Source organism: Primulina tabacum, chromosome 10 (assembly GCF_025594145.1).
Source record: "Primulina tabacum isolate GXHZ01 chromosome 10, ASM2559414v2, whole genome shotgun sequence".
Lineage (NCBI taxonomy): Eukaryota > Viridiplantae > Streptophyta > Magnoliopsida > Lamiales > Gesneriaceae > Primulina > Primulina tabacum.
The window spans coordinates 5140750-5162048 of record NC_134559.1 but is presented as its reverse complement, the minus strand read 5'-3'; the positions used below and the strand labels follow the sequence as shown (position 1 = coordinate 5162048).

The 21299-nt window shown below is 36.3% G+C and overlaps 5 protein-coding genes across 6 annotated transcripts; 2 read left to right on the top strand and 3 right to left on the bottom strand.

The window, feature by feature from the left end:
• Positions 1–2236: 2236 nt before the first annotated feature.
• LOC142506052 (uncharacterized) lies at positions 2237–3106 on the bottom strand. Its single transcript, XM_075619188.1, has one exon. It carries the CDS (start codon positions 3104–3106, stop codon positions 2237–2239), a length of 870 nt encoding a protein of 289 aa, XP_075475303.1.
• A 4167-nt stretch (positions 3107–7273) lies between these two features.
• Positions 7274–9159, bottom strand: LOC142505345 (uncharacterized). Its single transcript, XM_075618295.1, has 3 exons — positions 8228–9159; positions 7658–7737; positions 7274–7586 (listed from the first exon to the last, which is right to left on the bottom strand). Exons 1-3 carry the CDS (start codon positions 9125–9127, stop codon positions 7493–7495), a joined length of 1074 nt encoding a protein of 357 aa, XP_075474410.1. The 5' UTR covers positions 9128–9159; the 3' UTR covers positions 7274–7492.
• Positions 9160–9843: 684 nt separating this feature from the next.
• Positions 9844–13459, bottom strand: LOC142504792 (gamma-tubulin complex component 3-like). Its single transcript, XM_075617598.1, has 2 exons — positions 10865–13459; positions 9844–10772 (listed from the first exon to the last, which is right to left on the bottom strand). The coding sequence occupies exons 1-2, from the start codon at positions 13390–13392 to the stop codon at positions 10460–10462; spliced, it is 2841 nt and encodes a 946-aa protein (XP_075473713.1). The 5' UTR covers positions 13393–13459; the 3' UTR covers positions 9844–10459.
• Positions 13460–13887: 428 nt separating this feature from the next.
• On the top strand, positions 13888–16959 carry LOC142504794 (E3 ubiquitin-protein ligase SINAT2-like). The gene is made up of 4 exons (XM_075617601.1): positions 13888–13966; positions 15278–15567; positions 15814–16197; positions 16440–16959. Exons 2-4 carry the CDS (start codon positions 15367–15369, stop codon positions 16755–16757), a joined length of 903 nt encoding a protein of 300 aa, XP_075473716.1. The 5' UTR covers positions 13888–13966; positions 15278–15366; the 3' UTR covers positions 16758–16959.
• A 957-nt stretch (positions 16960–17916) lies between these two features.
• LOC142504793 (putative protein kinase At2g41970) lies at positions 17917–20524 on the top strand. 2 transcript variants are annotated; one of them, XM_075617599.1, is made up of 8 exons: positions 17917–17991; positions 18245–18446; positions 18613–18866; positions 18962–19088; positions 19159–19432; positions 19707–19839; positions 19961–20047; positions 20136–20524. In XM_075617599.1, exons 2-8 carry the CDS (start codon positions 18335–18337, stop codon positions 20259–20261), a joined length of 1113 nt encoding a protein of 370 aa, XP_075473714.1. In that variant the 5' UTR covers positions 17917–17991; positions 18245–18334; the 3' UTR covers positions 20262–20524. The 2 variants fall into 2 exon arrangements, with proteins under 2 accessions (XP_075473714.1, XP_075473715.1); XM_075617600.1 differs by lacking the exon at positions 17917–17991 and adding an exon at positions 18028–18055.
• Positions 20525–21299: the final 775 nt, after the last annotated feature.

The window sequence follows — 21299 nt, the reverse complement described above, 5'->3', positions numbered from 1 at the left end:
ATTTTGTAGCCCTGTGGAAGATTCATGTAAATATCCTCATCCAAATCCCCTTGTAGAAAGGCATTGGTCACATCCATTTGAAAGAGGGGCCAATTATGGACCACGACCGTCTTAAAGAGACATCGAATTGTCACAATTTTTGCGGTGGGAGAGAAAGTGTCATGGAAGTCAATACCTGGTTGTTGTGTGTATCCCTTCGCCACTAGACGAGCCTTAAATCTTTCTATACTGCCATTGGATTTATGTTTAATTTTGTACACCCATTTGCATCCAATGGGTTTCACATTTGGTGGTAAATCCACAACATCCCATGTGTGATTTCTCTCTAGAGCATTAAGTTCTTCATCCATGGCAGCACGCCACTTTGCATCAGTGACTGCCTCATGATATAATTGGGGTTCTTTGACTGATGATATGGCAGCTAAAAAGGACTGGTATGACTTGGAGAAATGACCATATGTAAGGTGGTTGGCTATGGGATGTACACAAGTGTTAGGATTATGTTTATGTATGAGGGAACAAGAATAATCATGTGTCCAGATGGGAGGAACAATGGTTCTAGTGGATCTGCGCAGTGGGATATCTGAGGGAGCAGGACTAGGTGCAGATGGTTCATTTAAAGGAAAGGCCATTGCTGGCTCTTCACTGGCCATTAAGGGATCCACCGTAGTAGATGACGAATTAAAAACAGGAAGAGATTGGCTAGTGACAGCAAATGGAAAGATGTGTTCATGAAAAACCACATCTCTGGAGATTGATATCTTTCTTGATTGCAGATTAAGGACCTTGTACCCTTTTTGCACGCTGGAGTATCCTGTAAAAACACAAGGCACGGCCCGAGGTGAAAATTTGTGGCTTATAGGTATAGCTGAAACATAACATAGGCACCCAAAGGTTCTTAGAGTAGTGAAGAGGGGAGGCTTATGAAATAACAATTCAAAAGGAGATTTGTTCCTCAGTAGTGGTGTAGGAGCTCTATTGATTAAGTACACAGCTGTTAACACACAATCTCCCCAATATTTGAGTGGTATAGATGATTGAAATCGAAGTGCTCGTGCTACATCAAGTATGTGCCTATGTTTTCTTTCCACTACACCATTTTGTTGTGGTGTGTAGGGGCAAGAACTATGATGTATCACTCCCAAAGATGAAAAAAAGAGCTGGCACTCACTTTTGAAGAAGTCAGTGGCATTATCGGTTCTGATTGATCGAATTCTCTTAGAAAATTGGTTGCTCACCATAGCAAAGAATAGTCGAATTAGCCTAAGCACATCCATCTTAGATTGCATGAGATATATCCATGTTCCCTCTGTAAAGTCATCAACAATGGTAAGAAAGTACCTCTCACCATTGTATGTAGGGGTATGAAATGGACCCCAAATGTCCATGTGAATTAACTGGAATGCAGAAGAAGACTTGGTCATACTGGCTTGTGGAAATGCTAGCCTACTTTGTTTTGATATAGAACACACAGAGCAATGAGACAATGAATCATTTCTTTATATAAATGGTAACAATTGAATTCTCGATATAGACATATGTCCTAACCTTTTATGTCAAGTATCAATACTAACATCCTTACAAGGATCAGTAGCAGAATATGAATACATCCTATCGAATCTAGACATAAAAGATGGAAAAGTGAAACTATCCTTGGGAAGTGACTTTGGAACTGCCTTTGAGGTGAAGTGGTAGAGCCCATGCCTTTCCTTACCAATCCCCATTACTCTCCCAGTCCTGAGGTCCTGAAACACACAAAAATTTGGGTAAAATGTGATAAAGCAGCCATGATTTTTTGTGAATTTGGACACTGATAGAAGATTGAATTGAAAGTGAAATAAGTACAAGACATGTTCAAGCTGGATGGAATTTGTTAATGGGGCTGAACCAATCTTATTAACATTGGCTCTACTACCATTTGGCAATCTTACTGTGCCAGTGGAGTCTACCATAGACTTAGAAACTTGCAATAGAGAGATATCACCAATCATATGCTCGTTAGCTCCAGTGTCTATAATCCATTCAGTATCAAAGGTTTGTGAGGCAGTACCTGCCATATTCACTACTGGTGCACAATCATTCTGTATGTTATTGCTGCCCAAAAGCTTCAGAATCTCAGCATATTGGCCAGGAGTGAAGAGAGACGAAGCTCCAGTAGTTATTTTCGGTGCTGCTTTTGGTTGATCAGTATTGTTTTCTTCCACAAAGTTAGCATCTGTTGACATCTTCCTGTGGTTCACATTATCTTTGTACACCCTTTTTTTGGTCCCTTATTTGGAGCTTTATACAATTTATGCCACGGAGGATAACCAACAAGTTTGTAACAATTCTCCTTGGTATGTCCATTCCAACTACAATGATCACAAATTAAGTTCACTTTCTCCTTCATGGAGCTACCTACTCTGGTCTGATTAGTGTAGAAAGCTGCTATTGGAGCTTCAACTGAAGACAATGCTTTGTGAGATTCCTCTTGAGACAGTAGTGAAAAAGTCTGTCCAACTGTGGGTAATGGACTCATCATCAAGATTTGGCTCCTTATATTCATGTAACTGTCATTGAGTCCCATTAGGAACTGAAGCAACCTCTGCTGCTGCTCATGTTCCAAATATTTCCTAGCAGTGTCACACTCACACGAAGGCAAGATGACAAGAGCTGAATACTCATCCCAAAGTTGTTTAAGCTTGCAGTAATACGTTGAGATAGTACTATTACCTTGAGTCAGCCGTCCAATTTCTCTATGCAGCGAGAAAATTCTCGATCCGTTGATCTTGTCAAACCGCTCCTTCAGATCGGTCCATACTGATGAAGCATCTGATGCATAGATAATTCCACCGAAAATCTCCTTCGATGCCATGTTCATTATCCACGACAGCACAAGAGCATTGCATCTTTCCCATTGAAGTGAAGTTTGGCTACCAACCGGTGGTCTGCAACAACTTCCATCTATTAACGCAATTTTTTTCTTTGCTCGAAGTGCAATCAGCATAGCTCTGCTCCAAATGCCATAGTTTTCTACTCTGATCAGCTGATCATTGACCAAGTTTATGCTCGATGTATCGGACGGATGAATATACAGCGGATCATTGAAATTGCAATTGTTCGCCATCATGGAAGTTGCTTGAAGAAATAACTGCAGATTTGCTTTTACAGCTATTTGATCAAACAATTGAATTGAAAAAAAACCCTAGGAATGAAACCTTGCTCTGATACCATGTCAAGAACTGAAATGGAAGAGCTTAGCTTACTGAGCTAACTGAAATCTTATTCCTCATTCTCAAGTTCAACGCCTTATATACAAACTAATAAACGACGTGTTCCTGAATAATACATAATAGAAACGTATTTTGGGTACAATTAACACACAAGATATATAGTTAGATTTACAAATAGTGGCGTAGCCATAGTATGGGATGGGTTGGGCTCAAGCCCAGCAAAGATTATCAATTTTTTTATATAGACATAGCGTAGTCCAATTATTTTCTTAAGTCCATCCATTACAAAAATAAAATGAAAAGAAAAAAAAGAGAGAAAGTAAAAAAGACAATAGAAAAAAAAGCTCATGAGCGCCTGGAAATTGGAATTTCCATCTCAATAGAACTTCTCACTCTCTGTGAAGCCTTGAATCCCAATGATGGCTTCAAATCATTCTTTGAAAGTGTTATTTATTCTTTGGTTGATAAATTTTATCCCAATGATTTTTCCAAAGATGACATGAAACATTTGAAGACTTAATTGGATCATTACAAGCTTTATGTATTTGAGGATCCGAGATTTAAAGATATTGATTCTCTTCCTAAATTATGCCGACTACTAGTTGAAACAAATAAGTCGATGATTTATTTCATTATTGATAGACTGATTCGTTTGGTCTTGACTCTTCCAGTTTCCACTGTTACAACCGAGCGAGCATTTTCAGATATGAAACTTCTCAAGACACCACTTCGCAACAAAATGGAGTAGAAATATTTAAACAATGCAATGATTTTGTATATTGAGAGAGATTGCCCATGACATTGATATAGATTACATAATTGATATTGATCTTTTGAAAATCGAAGGTTGCGACTAAAGTAGTGTTTATTTAAGTTACCCTCTTTCGCGTAAGTTTTTTTTATTATTATTATGCGTAGTCTTTCATATGATTAATGTTTAAACTTTTAGAAAATATTTATCCAAATTTGATGATTATATTGTGAAAATCGTTGATTGCACTTAATCTTTATGTCATGTGAAAAATGTTGTATTAATTTATAGATTAATTTTTTTTTATTTTCTAGCCCCTCATATTTTGAAATTCTGGTTACACCCTTGTTTACAAAATAATAGATTTATTAGAGATAATAACCACAAATATTTTACGATTATAAAAAAAAAACCCATACAATTAATCTGAAAGTATTTTGTAAAACACTTTAGCAAAGAAAAAATTATTCTATGAAATACAATTTTGATAAAAGAATATTTTCAAAAAGTCCCCAACATGTTTTTTTTTAAAAAAATTTGTGTTATTTATATATGTGCAACACATATAATAATACAAGAACCCGATAAATAATTATTTATCGAATAAATTAATAAACTTAGTAAACGAGAAAAATAAAATATTCGGGTGGCCTATGACAAATAATTAGGGTCATGCAAATTAAGCTATTTGCTTACTATTAATAAAAATTTAAAGAAGAAATAAGTATATTTTTCATAATTAAATAGCATAAATGAGGCTTCATTTAAATAATAATAATGCATAAATAATAAATAGAACAAGACGTGTTTAAAACAATTTATTCAGTGGTTGAACAGTTTTATTTATTTATTTATTAATTTGTTAAAAAAAAAGTGAATTCACAAAAAAAGAGAAATAAAAAATAAATATCGCAAGGCTCAAGTTCCGTATGTGAGTCAGTCCCAGTATACTCGAAATTTTACGTAATTCTTTTTTAAAATTTTAAAAACAGTTTAATTTATTTATTATCATTTTACACTTAATTTTATCATATTTTTCATCTTTAATATAAAAACTTTTACGTTTTTTTAGAGTTTTCCTGCAAAATTACTCAATACTCAAGCTTGAATTCAAGTGAGAGCAACTTCAGAAGTACTCGAATCGAGCTCGAAATAGAAAAAAATAGCACTACTCGATTAAATTCAAACTTAAATTTGTGTTTAAGTGTTTAATTTATTGTTTTTATTTTTTAGATTATTATTAGTTTTAAGTTTGATTTATGTGTTTTTTTAGATTATCATTAATTTTAATTTATTGTGTTTTTTATGTTATATTTTGTTCTTTTTTAAATATGTACAGGCTCTTCTATGTGTTATTCTCTGATGTCATTTATCTTTTCGGTTTTTTTTTTAATTTAAAAATTTTACATTTTCAAATCGAAATTTAAATCTCAAAATTCAGGGGAAAAAATATTTTTCAATAATGAGAAACCTGAAATATAATAAATTATATGTTCATGCAATATTCTACCACAAAAAATATATAAAAAAGTTAAATATGATACAAGAAATGTCTTCTAGCCTTGAAATTTATACATGCATAGTATCAAAACGGATATTTCACACTCTTTCACCTATCAAACCGTACTAGACAAGTCCTGTACGACAAACTCGTTTGAAAAGTGTTCACAAGGAAAATCGAACATTCACCTATTTCACCAAATCGGATATTGTTTACAGACAACTTCTTATAATCTTGTTTTTGTTGGAAGACACCAAAAATATAACAACTAACAGTACATCATAGTTATATAATTTTTTTATTGTCATTATGTTAGATTATTATTTTTGTTGATAACAGTACAATGTATGAGAAATTCTATTTTAGTCGTAGAGACACAAAGATGTACCATAAGAAAAATATTAATGGAAATCACGTCATATTTACTAAAACTAGCAAAAAGCACGTGCGATGCACGTAAATATTAATTATTTAATAAAAATTAAATTTGATTTTTATTAAAAAATAATTTGAATCATTTTTTATTTAACTGAGTTTAGTTTTTTTGTCAGATTAGACGCTTGGCAGTTGTGGAGTGATGGAGAAATGAAAGCGGAGGTAGATCGGAGGCCACGAAGCATGGCTTGTTATCGAAGAAGTGAAGCAAATGATCCAACAGTTCGTATAAAATAGAAACAACCACCTCTAGCATATATCACGATTATCTAATGTAACACTTACGACATGTAAATACAAGGTTTTGTTTGTGTTTTTTTGGTTGGTTGCTCATACATATCAATAACCTAGGCATGTTTCACCCAAAGAAACTCATAGGAGTAAACCGCGTGTCGGAAAAAATGCGCTTGAAACTTATATATAAAATATATTCAAAGTGTATATGTGGGATATTGATCAAATATTCGGGAAGAAGATAAACCAACCTAATGAAGAGGCTTTTGTGGCTTCTAACAGGCTTTAATCCCTCTTCACCAAAGTATACTTCGTTGAATCATCCACGATCCCTTCCACAAATTTGGGATGGAAGTTGAGATGAATCAACACTTCAAGAAGTCCCGATCCACCTGTGTCTGTCATATGCCTTCTGCAAGTTCACTTAAAAAATAAATCTGATCGAAATGCACTTACGAGTGTACTTTCTCAAAGCTCTTGAGCAAGGTGGATGTCTGCAATGAACCTTCCATGCATAAAAGTCGCTTGAGCTTGGGATAAAATGGGTTTATCGATGCTGAGAGCTATTGGATTAACCTTTTTCCCGATTGTATCTACTCACTATTCTAAATATTAGATGTATTGGGGGACCAAACTCTTTGTATGTTAGCACTATCTGCTTTCCTCATCTAGCTCACGTTCCCAAATTAGACTAAAAACGCTTTCTGTCGAGGTTGCCCCGACCCTTAGGATGACTAATTCATGTTCAAGTGTCGTTCACATCGAACTTTTTGCTGCAAAACCCAGGGATCGAACCTGGGCGGACCGGCCGGTCCAATCCAAAGTCCAACTACGAGTTTTTAACTGCAACAACTTAAATATACGCTATTGGAACTGGAATTAGCGCGGCAGCTAGCCCTCCTATGGATCCTCGTTAAGGGATTTGGATTGTACTCATTCCAATTAACAGACTCGTAGAATCCGATATTGTTAACTCCACTAAAAGGCTACAAATACCCACAAAGACTGCTGGCCCGAAGACAGCATTTCCCAGTAGACAAGCCATGTTGCAACAGTAGTAGTGGATGAATTCAAACTTTGTAAAAGATTTGTCAAGGGACTCAACCATTTTATAGAGTAATAGACAAGAAATGGTTGGAATAAAGCAAATTCTTGTGTTATTGCTTATCACACATATTCAAACAAGAGATGGATGAGCCACAATCCACTAGCAGAAACGTAACAGAAGAAAATCTCTAAATTGATACCCAGACAAGTCGTGGTCTTGTGTCAAATTTGCCGCATTTAATCCACGATTCAAATAATCGAGTCAAACATTACAGAGTTCTATTATCGAGCAAGAATAAACCTGAAGCATATTCATATTCCAAAGCCAAAAACTGTCCGTATTCTGTGGAATATGATCTCTCTCCATCCCTTCTCGGTATTTTCCACCACAGTTGAATTGCCATATCTGCAATATAGTAAATTGAAGAATGGAAAATCGAACAACGTCAAGAAAAATGTTGAACCAGAGACACCGACCTGTCTTCTTCGGGTATATCAGCGTGTGTGAGCTTGACAACTGTCACTCCAGATTCAGGCTCGTCAAAGCTAAGGCGCACCTGCACGAATATCACCATCTCTTATCAGCAAATCAAGTAAGAAAATTGTTTGCCTAAATCAAAGACGTCCCACAAACATAAATACCTACAAGGTGTGCGAAATGTATAAATACATACAGTAACACACATGCATGGAAATGGAAAGAAATGACAGATATGTAGCCACACAAACTCTACCCGATACTTCGAAAACTAGAGAGACATTTGCTATGAACATGATTTGAGCAAATAGAAAACCGCAACACCAAGTAAACATGAATAACAATTTTGCAGTTTCATCCGATTTTTTTTTTAAAAAAACATCCTATCTTCCAAACAACTAGACAAAAACCTCTCATGGCTTGGTTATCCATTCAACCAAAGAATGATGCCATCTTTCAGTAACTCAATTTAAAAGCCACATATTCTTAATGTGCATTATACAAATCTAATTCGCAGTAGTAACAGATAGTTTGAACACATTAAAGCTCAAGATAGACGAATACTCTACCTTTGACTGGATTCCATCAGGCCAGCTACCAAATCGCCAGTTCTGAACAATCAACTTTCCTTCCAGCAACTCAACATTTTTCCCCGTCACTGAACCATCAAAGATACTAAACTCCCCTCCTACCTCCTTACTTATCCGAGCATTGCTTTGAGTAAACCCCTTCCACCTATTCTCATCCATTAAAATCTCGTACAAATCCTTAGCTCGACAATTAAACTTTTCAGTCATAGTAATTGTCTTAAACCCCTCATTTCTCTTCTCCTTCTTCTTCTTACTCTCCTTAACACTTGAGCCACTGTTACTGGCCGAAACATTACCCGAACTAGCTGCAGACCCAGAATCAGAAGTTGGTTTTTTCACCGTCACTTTCTTAACTTCCAAATCATCCTTAGCAGGCCCACCTTTGGCCATTGCATTGACAAAATCTTTAACTTTCTCAAACACAAACGGCTTCCCTTTCGCAAGAAATGCTTCCTTCACCCTTTTCCCAACCGGCCCATCATCTTTTACAGTAATTCTAATCTCGGGATCCTCGCCAGAATTCTCATCGGCTATGTAAGGCAGCTCAACAGTACCCTCAGTATTCAAAATCACAGAACTACCGTCGGAATCTTTGACCTCAGCCTCGTAAGAAAGAACCAAATTTAACTCATACCCAGGTATTATTTTCCCCTTTCGAACGTTGAGGTATGCTTCTCCTTCGAGTTTTTCGATGTCCTTGGTTTTAATGTAGAGATTTCCTTCGCCAGAAAGGATTGTTTTGTTGCACAGGAGGTTGGTGAGGAAATTTCGGGACCAATCGAGGCAATCGGTTTCTGCCCAGTGCCAGTTGTGGACGTTGGCACCATCGGCGCGGTCTTCCACGATCCAGCGTTTGTCGCCCTCACCGATTTTGGCCATTTTTAGCAGAGAGATGCTTGGCGTGCGTTCGTTCTATATATAAATATAGTCCACTAATCACCAGTCAGTCTGAAACCCTACTCCATAATTTTTAAATCGTTTTATTTTATTAATTAGACATAGCACAAAAACCTACAATATTTCCCCCAATTTTTTCAGTTCCTGTCTTCTCAATTTGATCATATTATACAAGATTGGATAGTATGCTACTGCATTGATCGTTTAATTTTATTCAAAATTTACTTGATAGACGTAATTTACAGATTACTAAAAAGATAAAAACTTGTATAAAACGATCTCACGAGTTGTATTTTGTAAAACAAAACGCTATTCCATTGATCGGTTTGATATCATTCAAAATTTACTTGATCGAAGTAATTTACAATTATTGGGTCGACCATTCATTTATCTCTATTCAAAGCACACAAAAATACTAGCGACTATCGGTTAACAATATTATAAAAAGATTTTCTAAATTAATTTTTTTAATTTAAAAATAGACATCAAAATCCAACAATTTATAATAATATAATAGATATCCTAAGTTAAAAAATTTAAAGACATTGAATAGTAGAAAGTAGAGGATGAATAACATTATACAATAAATTTTGAAATTAACAAGATTTTAATATACAGAACAATCCAATCCTATCACCAAAACCTTAATCTTCCAACATAACCAAATCCCATCCAAAAACATCTAGCAGAGCATGATGAAGAGGACATAATCATTATTTATATTTCTCTTAACTGAGTACTACGACAAAACTTAAACTTGAAGTCACACAAGACGGAATATGATTCAAAAACTAATTAAATAAACCGCTTTTTCTCGTTACTGAACCAATACAAGAATTTGTTACAACAATCCTTCCTAAAATAAGAAAAAGAACACCAGCTGGTCTATCCTTCCTCCCCAATACGGGGTTGGGGCTACATTACAAAACCAAGAAAGAAAGCTTGTAGAGCACCAAAAAATAAAGCGAACACCACTAATAGATAATCAAATACAAATACGTGTAGAATGATAAAGACGCGACCACAAGGCAACAGCAACATACCTTCAGTTCCACCATACATTACATTACTCTCCCAGAGTACAATTTCCAAAAGTTGCAGAAGCTCTCCTGAAAGAGGAAGGGGCAACAATGATAAACATAAATGAAGGATATAATGTGAAAAGATGTCGCAGGCCTAAAGTATGATTTATATACACGATCTGGCCAATATGAGAGAGCACTAGACACAGAAGTTGTTCAAAACTAGCACAGCAAGGATGGATTGAACAGGCTATATGGGATTCCAATGGCAATTAGTAATTTCAGTCGCATGTTATAATAAAAGCTTCCCGCCTGCATTGGATTTCAACTGGCTGTAGAATTCTGTGAAGTCCAGTCGAAACATGAGGAACTTCAAGTCGACATGTTGTTGTGTGGGCAATTGTGAAATAAAACCCTCAAAAAGTGATGAATATTCATTTGCAGTTACATCAACAGCTTGCCCCATATTTCTAAGAAATTCCCCAGCTCGTCTTGTAAGTTCTTTCCTGCCTTCACCAAGCCAAGAACTGGGTTCTGAAGATCTGTTACTTGATTGCATCTGTACTTTGGCTTTGTCCTGATACAGACGGGAAGACTCCGTCGTTCTGTATATATAACAAACAGAAGGGAGAAAACTAAGAAACAGCGCTCATCCAGTTTAGTAGGAGAATAAAGTATGCAAAGAAAAAAACAATACCTTGATTGCAAATCATTTATGCCTTCATAAAGTCGATCTGCGTGACTTCGGAATCGCAATATGAGGTCAAATAATGTAAAAAGGGTCTTGTTAAGGTTTTCAGATCGTTCACCTAATAGAGACTTCTCAACGATTGAGTGGAGGTACTTCTCATGTGCTCCAAGTAGATCATCTAGATCTTTAGCTACTTCCATTTCCTTGGAGAAATTAGACCATGACACCTCCAGCACTTCAAACATTATGTAGTACTGAAGATTTGTGACAAAATGATTCATCTCGTCCCAGAGAACTTGGCACTTCCTAGATGTCAAAATCAACTGCAATGTAACAGCACGTGGCAACTTAGAAAAGAACTGAGAAGTAACACGGTTTGGTTTCATTCCTTTCCAAACGCCAATCAGTGCATGCTCTATCCTTCTAAGCTTCCACAAAAAGTTAAAGATTCTGAGATACCTAGACATAACAGATTCAGTGAAGACAGTATTCAATGGAACTCTTGCGTCATATTCTAATGAAAACACGTCCCATCCTCTGTCCCCCGTGTTATGTGGCATCATTTTAACTCTTAATCTATCCAGCATATCACGATCATCGTACTGCGCATTTGATGATCTAATCGCACTTTCCAAATTTCCAGCAAGTTTGAACGAACTTATAGTGTTAGCAGGCTCAGACAGCTCAGGGCCAACAATATCCATTAGGTACTGAACAAAATCCCCTTGCCCAAGAAGTAAATATCTCTTGATTGCAAGGCAGTGTTCTTTGAACTTATACCGTGTATACATGACATCCAACAAATGCTTGTCTATTCTCTTTGCTGCTTCTGCTACTAAGGATTCCAGAGCATCAGTCTCACCATATCCAAGATCACCTCTCCTAGTAGTTGTACCAGCTGCAGCTGCCGCTTCTTTCGCCGCATCAGCCCATACTCGATCCTCGCAACAAACTCGAAGGAAATTAATGGACTTTCCAGTCCTTAAGACGCGTTGAGCAAGAGATTGAGATATGAAAGAAGGAAGCATTGCATCAAGTAGACGATAACCTTCCCTCCAGAGACAATCTGCTTTCACAGGTTGACTTACAACAAAAAATTCTGCAAAAATATCCTCGAGCTCCCCTTCCAATACCCAACTTCTCACCATTTCAAAAAGTGGGGAACATACCTGACGAAGTAGCCTTTTCATGAAATCATTTACAAGTGGATCACCATGTTGAGCACGCATATGAATTGCACCAGCCATGGCCCCACCTTTTAGAACTTTACAACTATCAACCAAAACAGCCATTAGCCTCATCTTCACCATGGGTTCAGCAAACCAAACTGACAATCTCCTCAATGAGAGATAGTTACCTGAGCATGCATTTTCAGAAACTAAAGGAATCGAATTCATTGCCTGCCCTTCAAGCACAACCAGTAACTTGTAATACAATGACAACTCATCTTGTAAAGCAGCACAAAATGCTTGTCCAACAGTCCCAATATCCTCGGCTGGAAGGCGCTCCATACTCTCCGTTATATACCCCTTGACTTTTCTAAACAACCATCCAAGCTCGCAGAGCTTCCGGACCATTGTCCTTGTAGCCCTGGTAACCTTGACAAAATCTGGAAGAACATACTCATCGGCCTTTTCATCAAACTTCAGATATGCCCCGTCAATCCCTTGGCATGCATAGAGCACATCCCTCACCAAAACCTCTTCTGAAACCTCATTTTCTTCCTTAACCAAGTCTGCAAATTCCCTATATGCCATATCTCGAAGATTTTCAGGGTCCTTTGTCACCATCAATACCCCTCCATTCCATCCTTTCTTCACACTCTCCTTAACTCTAAAACTACTTGTATTATCCCTCAATCCCCTAGAGTGCTTCACATTTTCATTCAAACCCACGATATTATCTGAATAATTCCCAACATCCCATTCGCTCTGACTTTTATCCAATTTCCCAAGATTGCTCAAACCCCTCGAATTCGGCACTTTTTCAACAAAACCACTCAAATGATCAAAATGGCCATTAAACCCTCCATTACCTAAATCCTTACTCGATTTCACAAATCTACCAAGACGATCACTCAATACATCACTCTCATGTAATGCTGGCAACCCGCCAGCAAACACAGAATCCAAAAACCCGTTAGAAATCTTATCCGAAAACCGATTTTTCTTAAATTTCTGATCCTCAGATATTCTATTCAGCAAATACAGTACAGCCCACTTATTTTTCACGCTCCCGGGACCATTTTTCGACGAGAACTTAGAGTACAGATCGGCAAAAGTTAGGGCTTCGGAGGACTTACCGGTAGTGGCGAGGCGGCGCTTGATGGACTCGACAACGGAGAATTCGTCCGCAGCAATGGAGGGCTTCATACGGCTGGAGAGGATGCGGAGAGAGTACTTTAGGGCTTGATTGTACTCTTCCTGGGTGGGGATTGAAGAGTACTTAGGGTTGTCGGGCGTTTGAGGGTCGTAGAGCAAGCGGTGAACTAGTTCTTTGACTACATCCACTACTCTCCGGTCGGCGTCTTCCATGAGCGGCGTCGCCGTTGTACTCTTGAGTTCGGATTTTCAGATTTTTTGAGTTCTAATTAATTTGTTAATATATTGGGCGGGGAAACCAATAATATAGTAACACTTCATTTTACTTACAAATTCTTTTTAAATAATTTAAAATTTTTACATAAAAAATATAATTATTAATATAATAACCACCACTAAAATTCGTTCGGTGAAATTTTTTTCAATATTCCGAAAATATCTTTAATTTAATTAATTAATTTATTTTATAATTTTTTTTGGCACAATCACACGTATTTATTAGTTCCCAATATTGTTTATAAAAACATTTTTTTTAATTGATATTGTTTGATTATTCTTAAAATAAATACATATTTAGATTTTTTAATAAAATATATATCTAATGAAAATAATAATTACAGACAATCGTCCATGTCAACGGACAAGACACAAATTTTAAAATTTTCAACTGCTCCCCATACGCATGGCCAAAATCAATTTAAGATAGAGAAGACAAAGTACTGCGTAGCAAAATGACAGACAAATGGGTTTGAACTGCATGGTCGTTTTAAAAATTTCTTACTTCCGGGTAATCCGCGTTGGTTCTGGCAAATACTCTATCGATATTTTGTACTTTTTTTTTTTTGGAAATATATGCGTTGTTTGGTTGTTTCTTAAGCACGTTTGCATTATTCATTTTGAGCGTAAAGTTTGGATTTTTTTTTAATTAATGTGTTAATAAGTACAGTCCGTTTAAGATTCCGAAGTCTTTGTTTCTTGGTTTTGTTTTGGTCAAGGCTGTATTTTGTTCTGGTTTCGGTGGAAAAAAAAAATCGAAGCTTTGAATCTTTTTGTTTGAATTGATGATTCTAAAAGACTAAAGTGGGTATCGCATTTTGGCTTCTTCGGCCTTCGCACTTGTTTTTTTTGTTTTTTGTTTTTACCTATTTTTAAATTATTGGCTTGCGCAGTAGCATTTTTGGGAATGCGAGGTACGTTTGTTTTTATGGTTGTTTCTTTTTCTCCAGTGATTGAAGGGTTCTTAAATGGTTCAACTTTTGCTGCAACAAATTGCTTGGTTCGTTGGGTGAATCAATTGGAGATATAATTAGTATCTGTGGCATGTTGCTCTGTTGGTGATTATTACCAACAAACAATCATTTGTCACATTAAAATTTTAATTCTTTATGGCTTAATCTATTTGGGAACATAGAATATTGGTTATGGGTTGTCGAACAATCAGTATGGTTGTTGTTTGGTCATTACCTTTAGTCTTGTCTGGATGTAGTTGTGTGGATTTTGTTTTTGCGTTTGTTGCTGAATATTTGTATATATTCTACGTGTGAAATGTCCCTCCTGGTTTGATTTTGATTGCCTTAACCAACATGGAAGCCTTCGTCCCTTGCATCCAACTAACTGTCTTTCTTTTTTTATGCGCTGCCGATGTATATCTTAACGATTTATGAAAGGACAGTTCTAAGTTTAGATCACTTTAATTTGACATTTCAAATTATTAGTGAACTGTTTTTTGTATTGGTTCCATTAATATATAATCTGTAGGTTATATTGATCGTATGGGAGTATGGTTCTTGTTCTATGTCATGAAAGCAACATATCTGTAGTCCTGAAAATGAAAGCTTTGTCTTTTTCTGATTTTTTTAGGTGGTTGGTGCTAGAACCTAATCGCGTGTTTCCTTGATTATCTACTGAACCCCGACAAAAAGTGGTTAGATGGATAAGTTAAAAACGAATACAAATTAATTATGCGCTTAGATTTACATTGTTTAATCATTGGCATTAGTTTTGTGGTTTCTGTCCTTATCGTGCAGCTTATATTTGCCAATTGTTTTATTCCGCATCAATGATTTCCCATCGTTTTATTCTCTATTCTTGATGACAGGCTATATGTACGTTGTTAAAAAGAAATTAGTGCAGCATCTAATTTCAGCGACGAGCTAGGAATACTATTGGAGGGCATCTTTTTCAATAATGGCTCCAAGAACTGGTTCTTGCACTGATGCAACTGAATCACACTCGAAATATGGTAATTATAGAATGCTGATGAAGGAAGATATTGTTCATAATCGGAAAAATGCAATTGTTCTCCGTGAAAAGCATGGTTTAAAGGGTGTTCAAGAACTTCTTCAGTGCCGGGCCTGTCCAAATTCAACGCATCCACCCATTCAACAGGTCTTTATATGACTCTGAAGTTAAATATGTTTTAGTATTCATGGCACAGATGCCAATGATAGAAAATTTCTGATATTTGGACGCTTCAATCTTTGCTTCATTACCTCGACATTTCCAGGTTTTGTTAATTTGTTTGCTAGTTTTGTTATTAACTCGTGGCATTGCCTATGTTTTTTCATTGACATTTATTTTGGCTCTATGATTTCGAATGTGCTACATTTATTTCATTTATAACATTTTACGCAGTGTCCAAATGGTCATATATTATGTGTAAACTGCAAAAGACTTCATAACTGCTGCCCAACTTGCCAAATTGAGCTTGGAAACCTAAGGTGTTTAGCTTTGGAAAAAGTGACTCCATCGTTGGAGCTTCCCTGCAGATACCAAAGTTCGGGCTGTAACAATATATTTCTGTACCACGGCAAGATTAAACACGAAAAGAATTGCCCTTTTCGGCCTTACTCTTGTCCACATGTCAGTTCTGAGTGTCATGTAACCGGTGATATTCCATTTCTTGTTGCTCATATGAAAGAGGATCATGCAGTTGATATGCACGATGGATGCACTTTCATTCATCGATACGTTAAATCAAATCCATGCGAAGTCGAAAATGCTATATGGATGTTAACTGTAAGTTTATGGTTCCATACTTTCAAATTACTGATCTATATTTATAACAAGAAGTCGCTGAGAAAAGTAGTACTAAATAACTGAGCATACCTCGTTAATTTATAAACAGTTGTAATGAGACATAATCTAAGTTATAAGTGCAAGTTTTTTGAAAACCCCCACATCCTCCATCATATTACACAAACTTGTAAGCAAGTCTCAAACTTCCAATACAAACATTTCCATTTTTTGACCTCATGCAGGTGTTCAACTGTTTCGGAAGACATTTCTGTTTGCACTTTGAGGCTTTCTTACTCGGAACAGTACCTGTCTACATGGCCTTCATTCGTTTTATGGGCGAAGACTGCATGGCCAAAAAGTTCAGCTACACATTAGAAGTCAAAGCCTGTGGCCGTAAGTTGGTATGGCAAGGTGTTCCAAGGAGCATACGCGACAGTCACAGTAAAGTTCGTGATAGTCAAGATGGACTCATTATCCCGAGGAGCTTGGCTCTCTGTTTCTCTGGTGGGGACGGTGAACGACTTAAATTGAGAATAACTGGACGGATATGGAAGGTGTAAGAATCGAAGATGGTATATATGATATTGTCTGAATAATTGTATAGCCTGTGGAATTACCGTCATTTCGATCAAATGACTCTTAAAGTTTATGTATTCTTGATATGATATGTAACTTTTGTTGGCGTCAAGGATATTAAAATAGGTTACATGTATTAGGATGGCAAATACTTTGTAGAATTAAATGCATCTACTTATTCACCAACTCGTATCATAATCTCGCCTTTGGATTTTGTTCTCTGAATTGCATAATATATATACTTGTGTCATGCGTGATACAAAATGTACGTAATTCTAGAAATTAATATGGAAAATATGATACTAGAGAAATGGATAATATAATGGATTGATTCTATCTTATCTTTAAGGTTGATTTAATGACATACAATGAGTCACAAATGATTTTTTTCACATATTAGATCAACCTTTAGGACGTTGCTTTACGGGTGTGATTGAAAAAATAAGAGAAATGTGAGGCCTAAACTTGGTTTAAAACTGGAGATGATATTAAATTTGAATTCTTTAAACAAATTATTGCAGGAATTAAGTTTAAAATTCAGACTTCGACTTGATTCAACCCCAGAAGCTAGCTCAACGGGGGGATTGTTCAAGACAATATATACAATTCTCAGGTATTTTATCCAACCGACTGTGGGACAACTAATACACTCCACTCACGCGAAAGAATGAACCATCTGGAGCGTGAAATTTACAAATGATCCAATTATGGGCAGAACGAGTGACCCAACTATGGACAGTCCAACACATAACGGTGGAACTTGAGCTTTGATACTATGTTAAGATAGCTCAAAGGTAGAGGATTGTCCAAGACCATATATATAACTTCCAGATATTTTATCCAACCGATTTGGGACAACTAACAGGGATAGCGCAACAATCTTAAAAGCATAGATGTAGAAAAGAAAATGAGTAATTCATGCATGGTTATTTATTAAAGAATAATTGTGAATTGTGGTGGAAAGAATAAACAATTTTATAGAACTTTTTATTGAATGGATTCATTTATTTATTAGACGTGCAATATTAAGGCATGCACGTAGGTAGTAGGTTGGGTGTTATTATTAGTGGTAAAAAAAACTTCTGCATGCGACTTTCCCGCGAAACTCAGCATTGGATTCAAAGCTTCTTACGCCTTTAATTTGTCCCACACGATAGATTCAGGAAAAAAAAACATGTACATTTCTTCATTCTTGAAAGTCTAAATTTGGTTTATTTTGTAAGTTTTTCGTTTTCATATTTCTTGAACAATCATAGAATTTCGGGTTTTAATCGAATTACATGTATAATTTTCTGAATGATTTTTTTTGTTTGTTTTTGCTTTAGTTTTTTTTTTTCAAAAAAGTCTATTGATTATAAGTTGTTGTTCGCTGTTAAATCCATGTCCACTGGGTTTATTTAATTTCGATTTTTTTAATTTCAATCTGCATGGACATTATCTGATGATGATCTCGTGTATTTTCTTGTTGCAGCAAAAATTTCTCGAAAGATGCAAGATTTGATATAGATTTTGGTATTTGGTTTGGTTAAAATTGTGTGACTGTGCCTTCCAAGGTCGAAGGATGTTGTGCTGTGGAGGTGCAGAAGAGGAAAGTTTCAGTGGTCCTCCGGCGAACCAATACACGGCCCCGCCTAAATCCGGAAATCCATATCCTGGTGGCACAAATACTGGAGGTATACATTTTGACATACTCTTAATCTCTTCTCTTTTGTATATCATGATGAATTAATGGCAATCTTATTCATGTAAAATGGTTTATTTGAAAATTTATAATGCTTATCTTCTGGAAATTGGGATCGTTGATCGATGTAGAGGTTGTTTTTGGTTCGATTTTTTAAGGTAGCGACAGAGGAGAGCCAAGAACTTCTGCTGCAAGAAATGGAGCTCCTCAGAAGGTTTTACCAATTGAGACACCAGCACTGTCATTGGATGAACTAAATAGATTGACTGGTAATTTTGGAACAAAATCTCTGATTGGTGAGGGCTCGTATGGTCGAGTATTTTACGCAAAGTTAAGAAGTGGGCAGCAAGCAGCAATCAAAAAGCTTGATACCGCTTCAGCACCCGAGCCTGAATCTGATTTTGTAGCTCAGGTATTTGAACATAGCACTTCAGTTTTTTTTTCCTACTTTTGCTCTTGGATGTAATAATGGTTAGTTTTTTTCCTAAAATAACATGTTGCATCCAGTTATCCTTGGTTTCGAGGCTCAAGAACGAACATTTCGTGGGGCTGCTTGGGTACTGTCTTGAAGCAAACAACCGAATCTTGGCATACGAATATGCCACAATGGGTTCTTTACATGATGTTTTACATGGTATGTCGAAGTATACATATCCTTGAATTCAATGAAGAATAAATTTAATTGTTGCTCTGTTACATTCCAGGTCGGAAAGGGGTGCAAGGGGCGGAACCTGGTCCTGTTCTGACCTGGTATCAGAGAGTGAAGATTGCTTATGGAGCAGCTAGGGGGATCGAATATTTGCATGAGAAATGCCAGCCTTCAATTGTCCACCGTGATGTTAGATCCAGCAATGTGCTTCTTTTTGATGATTTTGTAGCCAAGATTGCGGATTTTTGCTTGACAAACCAGTCATCGGATACAGCCGCTCGACTGCATTCAACTCGAGTCCTCGGAACGTTTGGCTACCATGCTCCAGAGTAAGTTAATACCGAATCTTGATATAATACTAGTACACATATAACCCAAGCACATGCTTTTTATATGCACAATAGAGGTCAAAAAACTACTTTGTTTATAAGAGAAATTCTAGTTGCGAAGATTTTATATAAGATACCACTGATAAACAAGAAATGATGTTCATGGGAAGAGTAATCAATTCAGGCTGTTCTGCTGTCCCAAATCTTTAAATAACCCCAGTCAAAAAGAGTGATTTTTGCTTGAAGTTTTGAGATATTTAATGTGATGCTAAAGGTACGCTATGACGGGACAAATAACTCAGAAAAGCGATGTATATAGCTTTGGGGTGGTTCTCTTAGAACTTCTGACCGGGAGAAAACCAGTAGACCATACGATGCCTAAAGGACAACAAAGTCTCGTTACATGGGTGGGTGAAGTCTTTTTTCTTTTCTTTTCTTTTCTTTTCGGGTTAAACGATATTTGTCTCTTACAATCTTGATGGTAATTGATCTTATAATAACTCCAACTTATTATTCTAATTTCTTCAGGCTACTCCAAGACTTAGTGAGGATAAAGTGAAGCAATGTGTGGATCCCAAGCTAAACAATGATTATCCACCAAAGGCCATTGCAAAGGTTTTAGTCTAGTGTAATATATACATCAGAAACAGATTTATTATTTGAAATATTTTTTGAATTCTTATCCTTGTGGTTTTTTTATCAGATGGCAGCTGTAGCAGCACTTTGTGTTCAATACGAAGCCGACTTCCGGCCGAACATGACGATTGTCGTCAAAGCTTTGCAGCCGCTTCTCAACTCTAAACCAGCTGGCCCTGATTCTAATTCATAACAATTGTGCTTATATGATATCTGGAATTGGCCCAAGCTCGGAGCAACACCAAGTCTTGTTTCTTGGTAGAAAGAACCAAACGTAAGAACATTGGCATTCTTTAATTTTTATTTCTATAGTAATTCTGTGTACTACGACATCTGATGGCTCCTGTCTAGATGAGTGTGTTGGTAAAGTTTCTAATTTTCATTTCAAATTGGGGTGTAGCAAACTCCTTTTCCCTGAAATATTTGTTGATATTGGATTTAATATTTAAATTATTTCTATCATTTCGTTGAATTTTGTTAAGATTGAAACATGGACTTAACTTAACATCAAAAGCTAGATCAAAGAGAAGATTATTCAGAGATTTTATCCAAACGTTGTGAGATAACACACTCCCTCTCACGGCCAAGACTGAACATCTGAAGCGTGAATATTACAAATGACACAACTATGAGTAGAACATGTGACTCAACTATGGACAGTTGAACACATAACGGTGAAATCTGGACTCTGATACCATGTTAAGATTGAAACTTAGACCTAACTCAACACAAAAAATTAGCTCAAGAGGGGGATGATTGTCCAAATCCATATATACAACTTTCTGAGATTTTATCCAGCCGATATGAGATATTTTATCGACATGTACTTTTTTGGTTAATACATTACTTTCAGCGTAGATTCATTTATAATGAGATCAAATATGAACGTAATTTAGATAATTGATGATTATTGACATTGTTTGAGAAAAAGTAAATGTGCAAGGTGAATTGGCTAACATTGGGCTATGAATCCGGGAAAATCGGCTAAAAGCCTCGTGGTCATGGACGTAAGTAACATTGGGCTATGAATCCGGGAAAGTTTCAATACTGGAGAGTGTCAATTTGGATGGATCGAACGTGTTTGTATCGGGTTAAAGCATAGATATTTTAAAAAATTCTCAGCCTGAACCCGAAAACTTGAACTGAACCCGAACAAAACTAACCCGGCCCACATGATTTTTTTGAAAATATTTTAAAATTTTCCAGATATATGATTTTTTACTATGTAATA